Source organism: Dendropsophus ebraccatus, chromosome 14 (assembly GCF_027789765.1).
Source record: "Dendropsophus ebraccatus isolate aDenEbr1 chromosome 14, aDenEbr1.pat, whole genome shotgun sequence".
In the NCBI taxonomy this organism is placed as follows: domain Eukaryota; kingdom Metazoa; phylum Chordata; class Amphibia; order Anura; family Hylidae; genus Dendropsophus; species Dendropsophus ebraccatus.
This window is the reverse complement of record NC_091467.1, coordinates 34280087-34300696: the sequence shown is the minus strand read 5'-3', so window position 1 is coordinate 34300696 and position 20610 is coordinate 34280087. Positions and strand designations below refer to the sequence as shown.

At 42.6% G+C, this 20610-nt stretch overlaps 1 protein-coding gene across 1 annotated transcript in view; it reads right to left on the bottom strand.

The window, feature by feature from the left end:
* Positions 1-8230, bottom strand: part of LOC138773059 (corticotropin-releasing factor receptor 1) — a 143338-nt gene extending 135108 nt beyond the window's left edge. The window contains exon 1 of the mRNA XM_069953978.1: positions 7480-8230. Within this exon, the coding sequence (XP_069810079.1) occupies positions 7480-7518 (39 nt within the window). The 5' untranslated portion in view covers positions 7519-8230. The remainder of the gene's footprint in view (positions 1-7479) is intronic.
* Positions 8231-20610: the final 12380 nt, after the last annotated feature.

Sequence of the window (20610 nt, the reverse complement as noted above, 5' to 3'; positions counted from 1 at the left end):
TCTGTGAGCAAAGTGATAGGGGCTCCTTTTCCCCTGGTAATCCCCATGATGTCAAGGTATGCTCTAACAGGTGCCAGTATATTATTTTACATCCATAGGCAATAACATACTGTTGGAATATAACAGTGGTGTACTGTAATGGCAGGTGGGGGTAAGTATGGGGGGCTCAGGTGCTGGGGTGGCAGTTTCCGTTTAAAGGGGTAGTTCACCACCCCCAAAAATTCTTTTAAATAAACTGGTGCCAGAAAGTGCCAGAGATTTGTAATTTACTTACTTACTTAAAAATGTTAAGTATTCTAGTACTTAGCTGCTGTGTGTCCTACAGGAAGTGGTGTATACTTTATAGTCTGGAGAGAAAAGGTTGCCAATGGGGATTTAAAGGACAATTGCCATGAAAAACTTTTTCCCAGTAATTGAAGCACATTACAAAGTTATATAACTCTGTAATGTGCTTCAATCACCTATCTGCCTCCCTTCCCTGTCTTTTCCCCCCTCCACCCCCCACCAGGAAGTGTCCTAACTCACACAGACCTAATTACTGTTGCCACCATCACCAAGCTCTTCTCTCAGCTCCTTATCCTGTTACAGCAGCCCCCCCCCCTCGCCTTGTCAGGTGACTCAGCTTGCTCAGCTCCCATTGGCCGAACAACTGCAAGCCATCACTTGGACTGGGGAGGGGGGGGGGCTGCTGTAACAGGACCTAGAGCAGCCCTCCTGCTGATGACTCATCCTCACAAGAAGGAGCTGCCTGGTGACGGTGACGGCAGTAATTAGGTCTGTGTGAGTTAGGATACTTCCTGGTGGTGGGTGGAGGGGGGAAAAGACAGGGAAGGGAGGCAGATAGGTGATTGAAGCATATTACAGAGTTATATAATTTGTAAATTTGTAATGTGCTTCAATTACTGGGAAAAAGCTTTTCATGGCACTTGTCCTTTAACCCTTAGGGGACACAGCCAGTTTTCATTTTTGCGTTTTCGTTTTTCCCTCCTCGTGTCTATAAGGCCATAGCAACTGCATTTTTCCACCTAGAGACCCAAATGAGCCCTTATTTTTTGCGCAACTAATTGTTCTTTGCTATGGCAGATGTAATTTTTGCCTAAAATGTGCCGGGAAACCAGAAAAAAATTATATGTGTGGTGAAATTGAAAAAAAAAATGTTTTTTTTTTTTATTTGAGGGGGTTTGTTTTTACTCCGTTCGCCCTAGGGTAATATATATATATGACTTGTTATATATGTTCCTTAAGTTGTTACAATTACAACGATATGTAACATGTATAACTTTTATTTGATTTGATGGCTTGTAAAAAATTAAAACCTTTTAAAGAAAATATATGTTCCTTAAAATAGCTCCATTCCCAGGCTTATAGCGCTTTTATCCTTTGGTCTATGGGTCTGTGTGTGTCATTTTTTGCGCCATGATGTGATCTTTCTATCGGTACCTTGATTGCGCATATACGACTTTTTGATCGCTTTTTATTACAATTATTCTGGATTTGATGCGACTAAAAATGCACAATTTTGCACTTTGGGATTTTTTTTGCGCTGACGCCGTTTACCGTGTGAGATTAGGAATGTGATTAATTAATAGTTCGGGCGATTACGCACGCGGCGATAGCAAACATGTTTGTTTATTTATTTTTATTTATAAAATGGGGAAAGGGGGGTGATTCAGACTTTTATTAGGGGAGGGGGCTTTGTGTTATTAAAAAAACATTTTTCTTTTACTTTACACATATTCTAGAAGCTTCCCTGGGGGACTTCTAGTATATGCACTCTGATCTCTCATAGAGATCCATGCAGTATAGTTATACTGCATGAATCCATGAGATCGGTGTTCTATTGCTTTTGGCTGCTGCAGCCAAAAGCAATAGAATGCCGAGCCGGGATCAGCGCCATTACGGCGCAGACCCTGGCCCGGGATGGATGCGGGGATCGCCCCCCCCCGCAGCAATCGCGCCGCAGGGGGGCGATCCCCCCACTAGACCACCAGGGATGGAGATGAGCAAGTATTTAGAAGCAGCTGTCAACTTTGACAGCTGCTTCTAAGTACTTAATTAGCGGGCACGGCGATCGGACCGTGCCCGCTAATAGCCGCAATCCCGGGCTACATACGGCACCCGGGATCGCGGCAGTTCAGAAGGGGGTCGCCGCGAGACCCCCCTCTGAACTCCCATAGCGGCACGAGGACGTTCAGTAACGTCCTGGTGCAGCTATGGGTTAATACTGATCTGGACAGTTCCTGACGTGGACAGAGATGGCACTGTGTCAGACAAGAAAGAATACACCGCTTCCAGCAGGACATACAGCAGCTGATAAGTACTGGAAGACTTGAAATTGCTAAATAAAAGTAAATTACACATCTCTGGCGCTTTCGAGCACCAGTTTATTTTAAGGAATTGTTTTTTGGTGGGTCACCCCTTTAATAATAAATCAGGACTCCCTATGACTATTGATAATGTCTCTTTGCTATGATCGGGATAAAGGGGGACATCATGATGGAGCGCCATTATGAATGTTCATAAGGAAATGTGCTGCAGATAAGTGCACTGAGAACTACAGTACTCAAGTACAGTAAACCCCCTTATTTACATATTAAGGGTATAAACCCACACACCGTATATGCAGCGTATTTACTGCTGCGATACGCAGCAAACTCGCAGCAAACTCGCAGCAGATTAGATCTAAATAACTGAACACAGCATCAAATCTGTACCAACAAATCTGCTGCGTATTTGTTGCATATCTGCTGCATATACGGTGTGTGGGTTTATACCCTAAGAAAAAGTTCACTCGTCCATGTGCAACCTGTGAAATACATATATCATGGACGGTACACAGATGTGTGAAATTGGCCTAAGATTTATCATTAAAGGGGTTGAAGCCTTCTACTCTTCAGTGCTCACACCCGGCTCTTACACATCTCAAAAGTAAGCTGTTTGAGACATGGAGGGGGCTGGTACATATCCTGATACTCATGTACATGCTAAACCACTGTCTAATAACTACACAATGTTACCGCAACAGTTTTGACATATTTGGTGGATTTTTGGTATATGTAGACAGAGCCCCTTTAAGCCCACACCCTTTTATTGGACACATTATATTCACATGATGTATTTTTTATGGCAAGAACGGTTATTGTTGGCGATTAAAACAACGCCCATTGGGGGAGATTTATCAAGCTGGTGTAAAGTATAACTGGCCCAGTTGCCCCTAGCAACCAATCAGATTACACTTTACATTCCTCACAGATTCTTTGGAAAATGAAAGGTGGAATCTGATTGGTTGCTAGGGGCAACTGAGCCAATTCTACTTTACATCATGTTTGATTAATCCCCCCATAGATGTTACTTTAAGGGGTATTCTCAATTTTTTTTAAATCTAACTCTGCTCAGGGTGTGGCTATATTTACCCTCCTTGCTGCCCCTACTGTACTTGCTATCCTGATGCTGGTCCCACGCTGTGTCTGTATTCCACAGTACCTACCCGCCAATTAGTGGCTGAGGCGGGATACCCTTGTGATCATTGATGGCTAAGCAGGAAGGTCTTTGTGCAACTTAGGGCCCTATTCCACCGGAAGATTATCGTTTGCATAATCGTTAACGATTAACGATCTCAAACGACCGCTATTGTGAAAGACCTGAAAACGTTCACTCATTTCCATGGAACGATAATCGTTACTTATGCGGTAATTGTGATCGTTTTTCTTCGCCATTTATTCGCTATTGCGTTCGTATTTATTGCGAACGACCGAACGATGTCTTATTCAATGCGAACGATTTGCGAACGTTTTGCGAACGAGCAACGATAAAAATAGGTCCAGGTCTTATAAAGCAATCAACGATTTCTCGTTCGGTCGTTAATCGTTAACTGCATTTCAACCGAACGATTATCGTTTAGATTCGAACGATTTAACGATAATCTGAACGATAATCTTCTGGTGGAATAGGGCCCTTAGACACAAGGAACTGCAGCAAGAGACAGACACTGAGATAGCAGGTGTGGCGGGGAGTGGTAAAAATAAGGTTTTTCCTATATAACTGCCCCGGTAACACAGAAAAAAAAATGTCTGGAGTACCTGTTTAAATTGTGTCAGAAATCTGTTTCAGATCTAGTGCATATTTTCCCAGCAGAAATCTGAATGTCCGTGCAGCAGATTCGCCCAAGGAATTGTACCATTATCATTCAGTGGGATAATTGGCTTTTCTATGTGAATGTCACTGGAAATGCTACATGTGCTTCTTATTTCTAGACTTTATGGTGGCAGCAAAACATTTTTGAGGAAATTTTTATGATATAGAAATTCGCATACATGCAGTGTGAAAGGTCATGGATTTGCATCAGAGTGTATGTCAGATGAAGCACATGTAAACAGGGAGTTTTCACCCTGACAGCAAACCGACAGCTATATCCATGCTGCGAGTTTCCAGATGCCTGTCATATAAGCATTGCATATATATATTGCATATATCTGACATTTTTGAAAAAAAAGGGCTTACAGTGTCAGAGGCGGGGTGACACTGGAGGAGGCGGGTGACACTGGAGGAGGCGGGGTAGCCTGAAAGCAGCAGCTAAAGAGCGAGATGGGGCGGGACCCACTTCTGTGACACTATCAGCCAAATAAAAGAACATTTTTTCAGAATATTCCGGATCACAGAGCATTGCTAAAGGTGTTGTATGCAAAGCTTGTGTGATAGGCACCTGGTAACTGGCAGCACAGATATATTCATATGCTTGCTGTCAATTTCCCCTTAAGTCATGGACGCCTCTTATCCTTATTGAATTCATTGAGTGCATTCTCAGGCAATACACTTTGAATATGTGACGTCACTTGATTTAGTGTATCTGAAATGCATGTGCAAAACAAATATGTGCCGTAATTCAGAATGAAAACAATTGGTTATGCATGGCGCACACATTACCCTAAATATGTGCCCGAAAAGTACTTTCAAATCTCTCTGTAGTTGGATATCTTGTGAAGTGTATGATTTTTAATGAGGTTTTTATAGAAGAATCTGATAGATTAAACAGAATACTTAGCAAATTAGAATAGAATGTAATATTATAATCACATTCATACTACTTAGAGCAGTTGGTTATATAGTAGATGGTTGAAGTTTATAAAAAAAAAAAGTAGTCTACCTGGTTGCCTAATGATAATCTGGATTGGATTGCTGAAATGGGGAATTTAGAGCTTCCCTTTGGCCTTGTTCACACTACGGAATCGACACATCAATTCTTTGAGCGGAGAGGCACAGATAAGGGAGGCGCATGCGCCCTCTCATTGTAACTGGTAGAAGGCAGGATTCTGCACCGATTCCATAGTGTGAACAGGCCTTACACACACCCTGCTAAATGCCCAACCCTTTGAGTGAAATGTATCAAAACACACCCCAGGCGTAGGCTACAGAAAAGCAGCAGATATGCCCTTATCTGTGGCGTACTCCAATCATATGCCCTGCTTGTCTGATGGGCGGGCAGAAGGGGCGCAGCAAGACGGGGAGGAGGCGTAGCGTAAATCATGACGCAAATCCATCTAAGAAGCATGTGCCCCAATGGGGATGTGGCTTTATTTATGACTGGCGTACTTGTTTGATTGAGGTTTGGATTTGATTGAGAGATGGAGCCGTGCTCTCCCCCTGCCTGTATCTTGGGATCAGATCTCAGCAGTGAGACGATCATCGCAATCGTCACATGCGCCTGCCCTGATGCATGTTTCGGAATCTGCCCTTGTGAATCCCTAGACAAAGGCAGGCACCGAAACGCACGTTGAGGAAGGAGCGCATGACAATCCAGGGCACACTGGTATATATTACTGTTTGAGACGTGATCCATCTGTCTGTGTGTTTTTTCACATACTCAATCATTTGCATAGTGGACTGGTCATTTTATACACACCTTAGATTTACATTTAAATACATTCTATACTATATTATGCAATTGGTTAATTAAAGATTAAAGCCTAGCATTAGTAGCAGCTGCTGCAGAACATCTTTAGAAGGAGAACTGCCAATCACCTGATTGCTGAAATAAGCTAAAGTGTAAGATGAAGGAATAATGTTTATAGTGGCTTTAGTGTTTGATGGGGACCCTTGTTATTAACAATGAATCCAGCATTAGTAAGAGACAGAACATCTTTGGAAGTGGACTATGTGGAATTATAGAGCAGAAGGACAGAAAGGGGACAGAATAAAGAGAAGACTCCTTCTAGTATAGAGCTCATGTGGTAGATGATCATAGCATTAAAAATCAGAACTCAGTATGAATAGTAGCTGCTGCAGAAACTCTTTGGAAGCAGATCTGTCAATCACCTCATAAATATTACTGCATTTAGTATGTCAAGCTGATTATGATTAAAACTAACTTAGCTAACCTGGAGCTGCACTGCAACAGGAAGACAGGAAACTCTGGTCCGGCCCATGTGCCCATGAAGCTGAAATGCCCTGTCTCAGTCCTCAATGGCGGCTGCAAGTGTACGAGGCAGTAGGACAGAGGGGGACCTGCGTACGTACACTTACATGGTGGGAGGATAAAGTGCAGCGTGGCCTACATATCGACGCGGCAGAAGCAAGTAGGAATATAGCCCTGACGTGACCTAGTAGTTACCAGGAGGCGAGGTAACCTTAATGTGGGAATGTGGGTGGGTGGACTGGGCCTCGCTACAGTACACGGCATGCTTTTCTCCCTGGTTAGCTGACTTAGGACAAAGGTCCTGAACGACTAATCAGAGGTCTGAAGATGGGACATCACACAGGCTGACGGGGCCACCGGGCCCTGTAGCATCCGCCACGGTTCCTATAGCGGTAGCCCCTGCTCATTTCTGATAATTGGCCTGTGTAAAAGCCACCAGACTGGCCCACCAGAGTACCAGAGGATCCTCCAGTGGGCCCCCAGCTTTAGAACATGCACTAACACTGACTGACATGTTGTTTCTCACTGGTTCTCCATTGAAGGGCCCCCAGGATCATTTTCTCTGGTGGGCCCCAAATACCCCAGTCTGACACTGGGAAAACTTGACCATACAGGTAGTTATAAGGTAGTAAGTAATATAAGGGGCATTTCATGGCTAATTTATGTTAACTGGTAACATGTACAAATGTTCTGTTGATCAATGAAAGTTGAACAGTAAAAATGTACAAATTTACTTAATTTTTTTTTACTAGTAAATTCATTTTCAGTTTGCATGACATCCTTTTGGCCAATGTGCCTGTAGTAGTCGTCTCTAAAGAACAAAAAAACACAAAAGTTTCTTCCAAGTCTTCCTAGACCAATGGGATTAGCCTATATCCTAAATAGCCGTATCGTACTGTGAAGGCAATGCACGAAGCAGCATGTTTTCTTTGGAACGCTGGTGATTCTCTGATTCTATTTTTGCTCAGAGCATTATTTCATTATATACCCTGTCATGTACATCTTGTTTATTCACATTCAGTACAGCCATGCATAAAATACCCTATGTAAGCAAATGTAGCTCTTACCTGGACCAAAAGGATAGAAGAGATTCTGTCTGGCAGCATCCTGGCATTAAGTGGTTAAGAATGTCGACAAAATGAAGATACTGTCATCCAAAAGTACAGCCAGAGGAGTTCTTTTCTATAGAACTCTAAAACTACATTCACCGGTCAATGTGCACCCCGTCATTTTAGTGAGATATCTTTTTTGCCATCAAAAAGGTTTAAGAATGGGCAAGAAGAAATTTGTTTTTACCCACAAGAACGCATGATGGGAAGTAGTCCCAGTAGAGGAGGTACCAAACAAGCAAAGACTGCCAAAGTGTCAGGGGATAAGTCCAAAGAGGAAGGTTTGGGGTGTAAAGAGGAAAGGTAGAATAGTCCACAGGTTAGAGGTAGGGGGGGTTAGAACAGTTGGTACAGACTGGAGGTTGGCAAGTACTGGTCCTGGCACCTCTCGTACCTGTTTCGCTTTCTTTTGGTTTGCTACATTTTCTCTGCAAATTCTCCCTTTATCTTGCTTTTCCCCCAGTTTCTATCTGCATTTGATCCCAAATCTGTGTTGCTATATCTTTTATCCCATTCCCATTCATTTGCACTGCTTCTTCCTCTGGTGTGTCTCCTCAGCTATGTTTTCCACTCTTCTGCTCTGTAGGTTCAGTAGAATCTATCTCCAGCTTCTCTCCAGCATCAGTTTCTCTCTTCTTTCTTTCATGAATCTCTCTGCCTTTTCATCCCCTGCCTCTCTCTCTCTCTGCACTCCTCTGCTTTCCCTCCTCCTCTCTTCCTGCCTCTCCCACCCTCCCTCTCCTCTTCTCCCAAGGTACGATCCCACCGTTCTTTCCTCTTCTAGTCGTCTTCTCATCCGTTGGTCACAGCCCAAGCAGGTCCTCCTTGCCTCTTAGAAAATGGGAAATCTAGAAGAAATAATATTTCTTTAAACTTCAAGTTGCTTTGACATTGCTGCTATGCCATGCAACCTTATAATCAATACCATTGCCATTACCATTGCACAGTATACCATATATTATAGTGTTTAGAATATTCTTTGTATTGCCCCTTTTGATTTTTTAATTTAATTTAGTATGTTACATTGCTTTGGTTTAAATAGAATGACTCAGAGAAGGGAAATTATTAGTACTGTAAAAGTCATCACTACATGAAGTAAGATTTTCCTCTATAACCATACAAGACACATGGGATGTAAGTGTTCACTGCAGTCCCTAAGGACCTTAAGTTACTGGCCACATACTAAAAATACTATAGCCTGAATGGAATAAGTTACTATTGTTTACAGCCAACATAAACCAAATTCCCGGGTGAGAACACAACATGGTAGCCGTCTGACACCATCGAATGATTTAAAGGGTTGTAAACTTGTATCTGAATACGTTCCCTCTTTCACTGTCATAAATTACACACATCTCTTTTATATACATGCATTTCTATCTCCGGCTACGTGTTTCTTCTCCTCTCCTGCAATTGCTAAAACTGTTGACAGAAATAAACTGTGTTCAACATCACTTTACCAAGGTGACCCTAAAGAAACCTTGGGGTCTTTAATGGAGCCTTGGATGTCATGTTAATGGAGGAGTCAGGGGTCCTTGAATTCTGTCTGACCTAAGGTTACAGGGTCAGAGTGTCTTGTGACAAATCTTTCAGCTTGCTGGTAAGACCTTTACTTGGTTTTATTCCAGTGCTGGTCTTTTTTCCGCTAATTCCTTACATGACCACTTGGCTTTTCCCTATCACTGGTCCTAATATGATGCTATGAACAATTGTCCTATTTTGATATGTCCATCCGCTTTCCAGTATGTGCATTGACTAAAATCTGAAAGCTAAAGAATACATTCTGATAGGAACCTACCGTCTGACCTATAGAAAGAGAATTCCAATAATTCTATTTTATTGCTGAGAGTACCTGCCTGTTATAAGCTTGGCTGCTTCTCTTATACCTTGATCTTTCATCTGGGCGATGTACATAGTACATCCAGCTGTGGTAATAATCCTTTACCGTATATGTTGTATTTTTCAATAATAAAGGAAAAAACTTAGTGACAAGGATTTTGCCAGTACAGAACACCCAAAAATCCCCCATCCCATACATATAACCATACACATCAATATGTAATGACGAGTTTGCCCTAACCCTAGTATTCACTGGCTCTATGCACATAGCAGGAGGCAAGTTATTAGGAATGTTTTACTGCTGCTTGCTTTGCATCCTGTGTCAAGGATCTCCAGCAGTGAGAAATTGTACTGTATTCGAGCACCCATGCTTTGGTTCCCCTAATATATTAAAGTCTCACCCTCTTGATGGCAGTTACGTCCTGTCTTATTCAGGGTGAGTCCCCCCAGCTCGTCGGCAGGTTGTCAACGAGACCTTCGTAGCCCCTGGCGTCCCTTCCAGAGATTACACAGCCAAACGTCCCCGCACTGCAGAGGCAAAGCAGTATTGTGACAGTCAGCAAAGGCAGGGACATCAGCTGTTTGCTCTCCTAACCTGGAGGGGGGGCTCCCCTCATGTGGGGGAATCCCTTTACCTCCTACAAAAGAAGCAGAGCAGCCTACCTCCTTCATTCTGTCTGCCACTCGCTTTCCTGCTGGATATAGTCCAAACTCTCATCTCCCCTCCCTGTAATTGTTCAGCTCTCTGTTGCAGATCCCTTTTTCTGTATCCATGCAATTATTCCTTCTTTTTACTTATCTCGCACCATTCCTCACCTAGCTCCCTCTTTTCTGCATTCCATCCCTTCTTCTCTCCCACACATTTTATGTATCGCACTTGGTGTTCATCATCTTCATCCTGCACATTGCTTCGAATGCAGCTTTTTTTTTTTTTTTGCACCTGCATACAAGATTGTCTGATATAGACCTATTTGCAAACTTTAAGGTGAAGCAACCCTTTGGGGTCAATCTAAAGCATATATTGGAGAGAATCCCAGCTATGCTATTTCTTGTCCTGTTTTTTTTTCTTTTGTGCCAATAATGAATCAGTGAAGCAGTTATCGTATTCTTTATAAAGAATTGGAGGGGTTTCTGATATTTTATATCTTTTTTTTTTTGCACTGCACCTGCTATAGCATTTGTAGTACTATGCATGAGCCTCGAGATTCTTCCTTGCTCTTACCTCCCTCTTTTCCATTTCCCTCCATGTCTATCAATCATGTCAATGCTACTAACATAGTCACGCCCCACAACCCTTGCAGAAATGTCAGGAGACAGGCGCACAAACAGCTGTAAGGTTGGAATCGCACATGCAGTTTTTTGAGTCAAAGCAAGTAGTTTCCCAAAGGAAGGAAAAGTATAAAGCAAAGACTGATGCACAAAACTGCACACCTTAGGGTTTGCATTTATTTCAGCAGAGGTCAAAGTCTAGGACAAGAAAACCTTCCAGGATCTGGTAAAAAAAAATGAGCAAATAACTGAAGATATAAAAGCCTGGAGGTATGTAGGCTCGGCAGCTAAGGGTCCTATTACATGGGCCATTTATCGGGATAGAAGAGCCCTCACTACTGATAATCAGCCCATGTAAAAGGGCAAGTGGTAAGCCAACAAAGGAGAAATCGTCGGTTGAATGAATAATTCTGTATGGAATGCAGGTGGATAACACAATGTTCATTGACTGATTCTTGTAAAGGTTCTGTGAATGAGTTCCGGTCTCAAGGTGCTACACTGGGCCATGTAGAAGGGTATCCAGGTCCCCAGGTCTCTGTCCATGTCATGTTTTTCATTAATGTTTATCATGTAGACTGGTAAAGCTTTCTGCCCTAAATGTGTCTGTAGGGTTAAAGGGGTTGTCCAATTTTTTTCTTTCAAATCAACTGATGTCAGAAAGTTATATAGATATAGTTATTTACTTCTATTTAAAATTCCCATACTTATTAGCTACTATATGTCCCGCAGGAAATGTTGTGTTGTTTTCAGTCTGACACAGTGCTCTCTGCTGACATCTCTGGCCGAGACAGGAACTGTCCAGAGCAGGAGAGGTTTCTATGGGGATTCCTATAGAAAGCCTCTCCTACTCTGGAGAGTTCCTGTCTGGGCCAGAGAGGTCAACAGTGAGCACTGTGACAGACTGAAAATAAAACAACATTTCCTGTGGGACATATAGTAGCTAATAACTATGGGAAGACGTGAGATTTTTAAATAGAAGTACAGTGGTACCTTGGTAACTTGGATTGAGAGCATTTTGCAAGAAGAGATCAAAGTTTTTCAAAATTGTAACTTGGTTTAATAGCATTGCTTTGGTTTAAAGGGGTTATCCATCCCTACAAAAACATGGCCACTCTCTTGTCTCCAGATTGGGTGGGGTTTGGAACTAATTGCAAACCACACCTGAACTATTGACAAGAGAGGGGTAAAAGTGGCCATGTTTTTGTTGCACTCGATAACCCCTTTAAGAGTTCCCTGTACTGGGTAGGAGGGCGAGTGGGAAAGGGGCATGATCTGCATAGTGTGGTCTACAGCACTGTACTCTGACCCAGGAAGTCTCCCTCACCTTTCAAATCATAGCAGAATGACTTCAGGCTGGGGCTTGCATCAGGGGACAGGACTGTGGAGGTAACCTCTTCATAGCTCTAACCTCTCTCCCTGGACAGAGAGCGCTGCATTTATGTGCCCACATATGCCCTGCTCATTCCTTCATGCTCCCTGGAGTCTCTGTCAGTCCTTGTGTTTCCCATTCTCTCCATTCCTGCTATAATCTGCCTGCACTCACACTCAGCTATACACACTGCTGCTATAATGTGACTGCACTTACACTCAGCTATACACACTGCTGCTATATGTATGCACTTATACACTGCTGTATAGAAAGGTTTCTGTCACTGTCCTCCTGCACAGCTCTGTGATTATCACATTTTGAGTGGTCCATGCTGAACACACCCTCTTCCCCACTGCTGTCATGTGACCACACAGACCTCTGACAGCAGCCCTGCTTCTCTATTCTAGCCTGTTGTACTACGCTACTGCATTATGGGGATCTGCCGTTCCATCCTCTATCTACAAACTGCGTCTGTTTTTTCAGGTTTATGCACTTACTATACATTATATTCCACATGCTGATTGCTATACTGTACAGTAGCTTATAATATCACATATTCAGCTGTTTCTTTCATTATTAAATCATTATTTCATTATTATATCATTATTGTTGGGGCGTGGAACCAATTGTCTGCATTTTAATGATTTTGCTTTGCTTTGGTTCAAGAGTGGATTTGGATTACAAGCGCAGTCCTGGAACGAATTATACTCGTAATCCAAGGCACCACTGTAAATCACAAATCTATATAACTTTCTGACACCAGTTGATTTGAAAGAAAAAGATTTTGCTGGTCAACCACTTAAAATTTTGGTACATTCATATTAGGCTCTTCCTTTCTATTTATTTATTTTTGTCAAGACCATAAGACCGGAGAGATGAGACAAGGAAGACACAACAGTAAGCCTTAGAGCTAGGAGACCGAAAATTGTTCCTTCCTACTTGCCAGCCTGACCCTAGGTGGTCAGTGACAACTGGTCGACAGTCCCTCCCTAGGTAACTGTGCACACAGAGACAAAACAAGACAAACAACATAAGGATAGGTCATGCACATAAAAGGTCAAAACCGGAGATAGCAAATACAGTACGGAGTCATCAGGAAAATGTAAAGTCAAAGAACGGTAATTCAGAGGCCAGAAGATCAAAATAGCAAAACAGGTAAAACACCAGCCAAATCTAAATAGACCTATAGAAAGCAATGAATGAAGGGTATTATTGGACCGGTCCTTCAATTGCATAACCTTACTGTCTCATTCTGAAGGGACTGCTGGGCATAGGCTCCTCAGTTTACCTGTCCATTATACTTTTTATGGGTTCCTTATTAGACAGTTCTACTGATTTTTAGACTGCATTGTATTTATTTAATTTTGTCTCTTTACTTTTACTGTTTACCCATACCTGTTATTATATGTACACTATCTGGGCCCCAAGGTTTATACATTTTTATCTTATCTGTATTTTATGATTACAGTTTAAACAAACCAATAGTTTAGATACGCCTTGTGGCCTGGTTCTTTTGTGCTTTGGGTGGTGCACACAGTACACCTCGGCTATCAGAGATTGGTGAGCTGTACCCTGTTTGTTTTAGGGCCCTATTCCACGGGGCGATTATTGTTAGAATAATTGTTAACGATAAACAATCTCAACTACCAGTATTATGAACGACCTGAAATTGTTCACCCAGTTACACGTTAATCCAGTCACCCAGTTAGCCAGTAACGATGATCATTACTTATGATCGTTCTTGCGGTCGTCTTGCCGTCGCTATTGCATTTTTCGCTACTGCGAACGACGTCTTGTTCCATGCGAACGATTTGCGAACGAGCAACGATAAAAATAGGTCAAGGTCTCATTAAGCGACCAACAATTTTTCGTTTGTAGTTTAATTGTTAACTGCTATTCAACCGAACGATTATCGCTTCATTCCAAACGATTTAACGATTATCCCAACGATAATCGTCCAGTGGAATAGGGCCCTTAAAGTTGTACACCTGTTGGTGACATTATTTTATGGGTTACGAAATAAAGGTTTATTCTTATGCAATCCCTTCTCATGTACTTCATCTCTGATTATATATTGCAAGGGTTTCAACTATTTTTGTTGGTGTACACTACCTACACTTGTACGTTTTTGTTCTAGCACTCTGCTCATTTGTTCTAGCACTCTGCCCATCGACTGCATAGAGATTAATGGGGTTATCCAGGCTTAGAAAAAAATATGTGCGCTTTCTCCTAGAAGCAGCAATAGTCTTGTCCTCTGGGTGTGATTTTGCAGCTCAGTTCTATTCAAGTAAATGGAACTAAATTGTAATACCACACATAACCTGATGACAGGGGTGGCGATATCTTTGCAGAAAAGCAACTGTGTTTTCTCTAATCCTGGATAGCCCTTTAATGCCTAGCTTTTCTCAGTCTGTTGGTCGGGAGCACATGGAAAGGTGAGCTTAGCGATCTGTTCACACTGGGGTGCTGTTGTCTAGAGGCCATTGCTGTCTGTGCTTTGGGGTTAACCAGAGATGGGGACTAAGGGTACTATTACACAGGCCGACTATGGCCCGATCATTTTAGTAAACGAACGCCGATCTGTTAGATTGGCACTCTTTTACTGGACCTATTAGTAAGATAATCGGGCAGTAAGGGCTGCATGGACATAGCGATGTCCATGCAGCCAATGTCGAAACACCTGACACCTTACCTCTTCCCGCTCCCAGTCTTGTCTACTGTGTTCCACAGCTTCCTGGACCCGGCGGCAGCAGCATCTGAGCGGCATTTCAGCTGAACACAGGAGAGGAGGCGGCGCGCATCAGGCGGCGAATCGCGATTACACGTAGCGAAGTATGGTTGGCGCCCAATGTGGTCCAAACCTAAAACATTGATCGTTATCATCGACTGATCGTTGTCTCTATTACACAGAGCAATAATAAGCCTAATTGGCCCGATTTGGACGATTAGCAGTGAGGTTGCCAGACTACTGTACAGCTCAACCTATGGCCTCTGGTGCTAAGGCAATAGTAGTCGCCACTCAGCACTACACCCTGTAGATTAGGGATCCACTTGAATCAGGTGGGTGTAAAGTGGTAAGTGGACTTGTACACTTTGATAAAAATGTATACTAACTACCTGTTACTAGTTGTTGAATTGTTCTTTTAATTACAACTTGTGGATGTGTAGCTATGTTTTTTTTTTTTTTTTTACGTCTGTGGTATATACACTGCAATAAATGACATTTAAGATAAAAAAGTAGACTGCTATTCCATTTTTTTTTTTTAAATCGGTTATTCTAATGCTATTACAGTCTATGGGTGATGGACATTACTGTATGATACCTGTCACAGGCATGCGCCTAAAGCATATGTCATAGGCTTTACATAGCATTTCATGACATATCGGCTTAATGGATGGTATAATAACAGATGAATTGGGAATGCCACTGTAAGGCATTTTTGACAGCTTCCGTTTAATATATACTTCAGAGATTTTCCTGGCATATATACTAAATAGAGACCTAAATGGGGGCCTAGAGACAGTGGTTTATGACTGGGCTGCAGCTGTAACATACCTGTATCATGACAATGAACTGTACAGGTTTCTGAAGTTTTTTTATGTAAGCATCTAAGTGTGGTGTTCCACCACGGGTGTTCCGTATATGTTCACCCTTCGCAAAAGTCTGTACTTATTGAGTTATTACGCTGATGAAAGTAGTACTAAAGTTCGCCACTAGATGTCGCTATATTATATTATCTATGTATATGAAAGCTGCACAGCTGAAGGATTGTAAAGGGTTATTGTTTTCTGTGTGTCACCTGAATCTGTAGACTCAGTAGAAGTCTAGCTTTCCTCTTTCCTATCATCTCCGTCCTTTATTCTTCTGTTGCACTCTTCACCCACTCACAGCGCACTTTACACGCTGAGGAGGAAGTAAGTCACATGGGTGGAGGAGAAGCAAAGGTTTTTCGTACTGGACATGGTGAAGGAAAGACACAAGCTAGATAGCTCTCCACAGTGGTCCTATCTGGGCCCTGGCCCTCTGCCAGGTCCCTGTACCTCAGTTCAGTCCTAGTCAGTACCCCGCATGGGAAGGACGCAAGACAGGAGGCCTCTCACAACTTCTTCACTAGTAATGCTACACAGCACTATGCACTGTTAAACTCCGCTTAAGAGAGGACCAGCCAGAGACAACCTCAACCCACCCCGAGGACAAGGAGAAGTCATAGAGCAGGACAGTATCCACAAAAGAGCCAAAGAGCTAGGAACTGATCCAGACAAAGCAAAGTTGCAGTAAGCCTAGGAACTCTGTCTTGCAGCGCAGATGTCAGCAGGGAACCCTCAGCATTCTGCTCATTCCAGGTAACAAGGTCTGGGGCCTGTGCCACCCATTAGGAAGGTTCAGCCGAGTCTAGTGGGCATAAGGTGGTGTGAAGACTAATTCAAGAGTCAATACACAGGCACAGGTGTTTTTCTTGTTCTTCTAAGTATTCTACCTCATCCTCAGCACAGTACTAAATGTGTATATATGCTTTGCTTGTATTGTTGTCCTGAAAATGATTTGTGTGTCCATCTGGAAGGAAGCAGACACATTGATTCCCTTGAATTTTACACCTGTTTTTCATTTTATTTTTTTTAAACAGCTATATATAAATGAAGTAAAAGCCAAAAATAAAGTATGTATACAAAAGTAAAGCCAAGTGGCATTCTTAGAATTTTTCAAAAATACTGTATTTGTATTTGCAGACAAGCAAGTGTTGCTGATTTTTAAAGCCTTGGCATGCTGTATCTGCTGTAAAATGGGTCAAATCAACACTGTAATCTGATAGAACATCTTAAACACAGATGGAAAAAATGGACACTTAAATAGGTTTATTCAGTAATTATAGCTCTAGATCTTGTACCTACAGACCTAAATGTTTTCCGTAGCCGATTCTAGTTCTATTCGTCTTTATTTATGCCTGACCTGCATCTCTGTGCTTATGCTTCACGTTGGTTTTCTGAATAAAGACCTTTTGAATCTTTTGCTAATCTCCTTTGCTGCACAATGCTACTCAAGCAAATGTAATTATTATAATGTATAGCCTATGTTAATCATCACTATCATGCTGTAAAATGGCATAAGGATTAAGCTTAATGTAGATGCACGTTGTAGCAAGCTGTTGACTGCAAGAAAATTTGTGGAAGGAAATAAATGAACGAATATGTGTACAACCATATAATAAATAATGGTCAGATATGAATGAGAATGCATTGTACCTGAACAATCTTTTCTCTTTTAGAGTACCTATTTCTTATCTGAATTTTGCACAGCCAGTGGCTTATTTTGTGTATGTCGTGGTATTTCATGTTTATGTGTTTTTGTGTTGTTTTGTGGTATCATGTTTTTCTATTGTGGCTATGCTTGACATATGGCCGGAAGCTCGAGTTAACACATGCACACACATTTCGCCAAGAACTTACCCCTTGTGATCCAGCAGTGACTGTTCTCCCTCCATCACAGCAATGGACATGATCGTTGTGGTTTCCTGGCTGTCTAAGGTCGCGGCAGCAAGTCAGTGGCCATAGGATTCTGTCTTCGTCCGGCCTCAGTGACACTGGGACTGATCAGCCTAATGGGGACTCTGGAGCGCCAAGCCTCTGAAATGCTGAGGGCTTAAAGTGATATTGTCACCCCCCCCCCCCCCCCCCAGACACAATCCACAAGCTTAGATGCTGCACATTCAATATATACATGTATAAAACTTGTCTGTGTCTCCTTTCTGCTATAAAATGGCTTCATTTTATCAATGGCCGTTTCACCTACAGTAGGTGGGGTTTCAAGGTAGTCCGGAGATGGGGCCCAGCTGCCATGATGCCCTTCCTAGATGACACTATCCACCAATGAAATTAAGCTAGTGTAAGGGGGGTGACAGTATCACTTTAACATCTTCTAGTTCCCCCTCCCATTACTGTCCCTGCTTGGGGTGTTATTCTTCACCCAGCCTTTCTTTTTCATACACAGATCACATGTATGATACAAAACAATATTGAAAAGCTGAATATTTTGATCTTATGAAAATGCTATTTGAAAACATAAAAGTGAAGTATGTATCATAGAGGGGGAAAAATGTTGAATCACCTTGAAATTTGCATTTCTGAAACAAATGCACTAGTCTAAAAATGTTTTTTTTTGTTGTTTTTTTTTTGTAGTCTACCAGAAATGAAACATTAACGGACTATTGAACAACTAAAGTCTCCCAAAGTCTGCAGCAACACAGAGTATGTGCAGCTGCAAGAGAGCTGGCTGTCAATGTAGTCTGGACTCTGTCACTCAGTAAGGACTGTGTACACAGCAGACAGCTGTACAACTTCTTACTTCCAGTCCTGGCATTCAAACTTTATATATATATATATATATATATATATATATATATATATATATATATATATATATATATCTGAGGTACTGTAACTAAGATGTCAACCTCAGTTAAAGGAGGAATAAGCTTTGTAATGTTAAAATAGCCCCAAAAAATCTCTTATGACCCCAGCTTCTGTCCCCCCATATCCCTGATATGTGGAGTGTCCCGGTCCCTGTAACTCTTCTGCTGGTTGTGTATTGATGTTGTAGGGTGGCAATGAATTGGGTGACCATGTATTCATATTGTATTTATATTTATTTACAGCGAGAATTCACTGAGGTTTTTTATGCAAGGGTTAACTATGTTTTTCTCTTGGATTACTGTGCTACCTATCTGTGGTCACCTCCCTCTCCTGTCACCCAATCATTGTCCAAGTTACCTAAGCCCTCTCTCAACCAATGGGAACCCTCAATGTAGCATAAATATGGTGATCTGAGCTAGGTCTGTGTGGAGAGCAGGAGCCTGACCTCTAGCCAGGGCTCATGTGTCCTTCAGTCAGAAAAGCTCCTGTGTCTCCTCCAGCTATGTAGCTGTGATCACAAAGAATGCCACTACCTCTGGGGTTGCCAGTCCACGCTGCAGGGTCCATCATCTTCTCTTATCGTCTATACGTCTTAGCTCAGGGTTGGAGAAATTGCTTTATTGCTTATGGGTCCCCTGGCTCTACCGACTTCCTTCAAGCCTCTGGTCACAGACAGTACAAGTCGCTGGTTACATCTATTCCGCTATCGTGTGACAGTGTCATCAGAGTCCCGGTGCGCATGATTTTCTCTCTCATCTATCAACGCACAGCAAGCCAAACTGCAAGGCTTCATCAGAAGAGTCTACTGATCCCAACTGGACTGAGTACTACTTCTATGGTCACTGTTGTTATAACTTTCAAAATATAAATCAACAGGGGATGTGAAATAAAGCAAGTTTGCAATTTACATTGATTTTTTTTTTTTATTATAATGCCTGTAAACAAAGCTACTTGAAACACAGGTCCAGTCTCCTGAAGGCTTCTTTTTAGTCTTGTGCTGATAAAAGAAAAAACACTCAATACAGGAAGTCCTGGCCATCTGCACTTCCTGATTTAGTAAAAGTGTTTGTGGGAAAACAGTTAGCGTGCCACTCTGGCCCCTAACCACGGCCATGACACTACAACATCCAGCTAGCCTGCACTACTATACCCTCCCTTTAGCTTGCCTACAGACCACCCTGCTCAACACATATGGATGTACATATCTTTTTTTTAAGTGTCCCCAACTTTCACAAAACGTAATATGTATATAGCTTTGTCCAAAACTCCCCTTACACTACAGTAATATGTACATTATTCAAAAGCTTCCAGATGCTTCCTTGCATTCTTTTTCTATGTCTGCAAACGCAGGAGCCTAAGCAGTCCTCTTCCCTATATCACTGAGCTTAGTAGAATTTCTTTATGCAGCAGCATGTTCCATTTGCTGGCTTACAGCGGGAGCAAGTGAGCAGGACAAAAATTACAGGTTTACTGATTACTATTTACTGATTACTGTAGATTGTGAAAAAAAATGTACCTATCAAATCTACGCATAGAAAAAAAAAATAGGTGTCTGGCCATGATGAAGGAAAACTAGCCTGATCTAGAAGTAACCAAAGGGGTCTTAGTATCACTAGGCTATGTCAGGGCCGTTTCTAGCACCGTGCAGGGCGGGCTATGGCACGGGGCGCTGACAGCTAGGGGGCGCCCTCCTCACTCAGCAGCAGTGGCTGACATTGTCTGTGCAGAGGCCGGGGCATAGACCTCTGTGCGCCCCTCACACTGCACCTGGCTCCTGGGGGGCTCTTTTTGCGTCCTGTCATATGAACGCTGCAGGGAGAGGAGAGAGGAGGCAGCAGCAGAGACCTGGGGATACTTCCTGGCTGCTCTGCTAAGGATCATCACACAGGCAGCAGCTCCCATGTGACAGGTCTCCTCCCCCGACCCGGCCTGAATACAGCAGAGGAGAAGCAGCCTGTAAGTCCTGCTTCTCTCTCCTATTACAGCTGAGTGTGTGGGGGTGGGGGGACTGGGAAGACATCGGCAGTGTCCGGCCAGGTATGTGAGTGGGGGGGGGGGGGGGGGGGATGGGCAGCTTCACTCTGGAGTCTGTACTTTCTCCTTATCAGTCACTTGTAATTATTGCTGAGAGTTTAACCCTTACATCAGTAACCTGTGCAGGCAATGTAAAGGTTAAACCTTAATCTCTTTGCTGCAATAAGTGT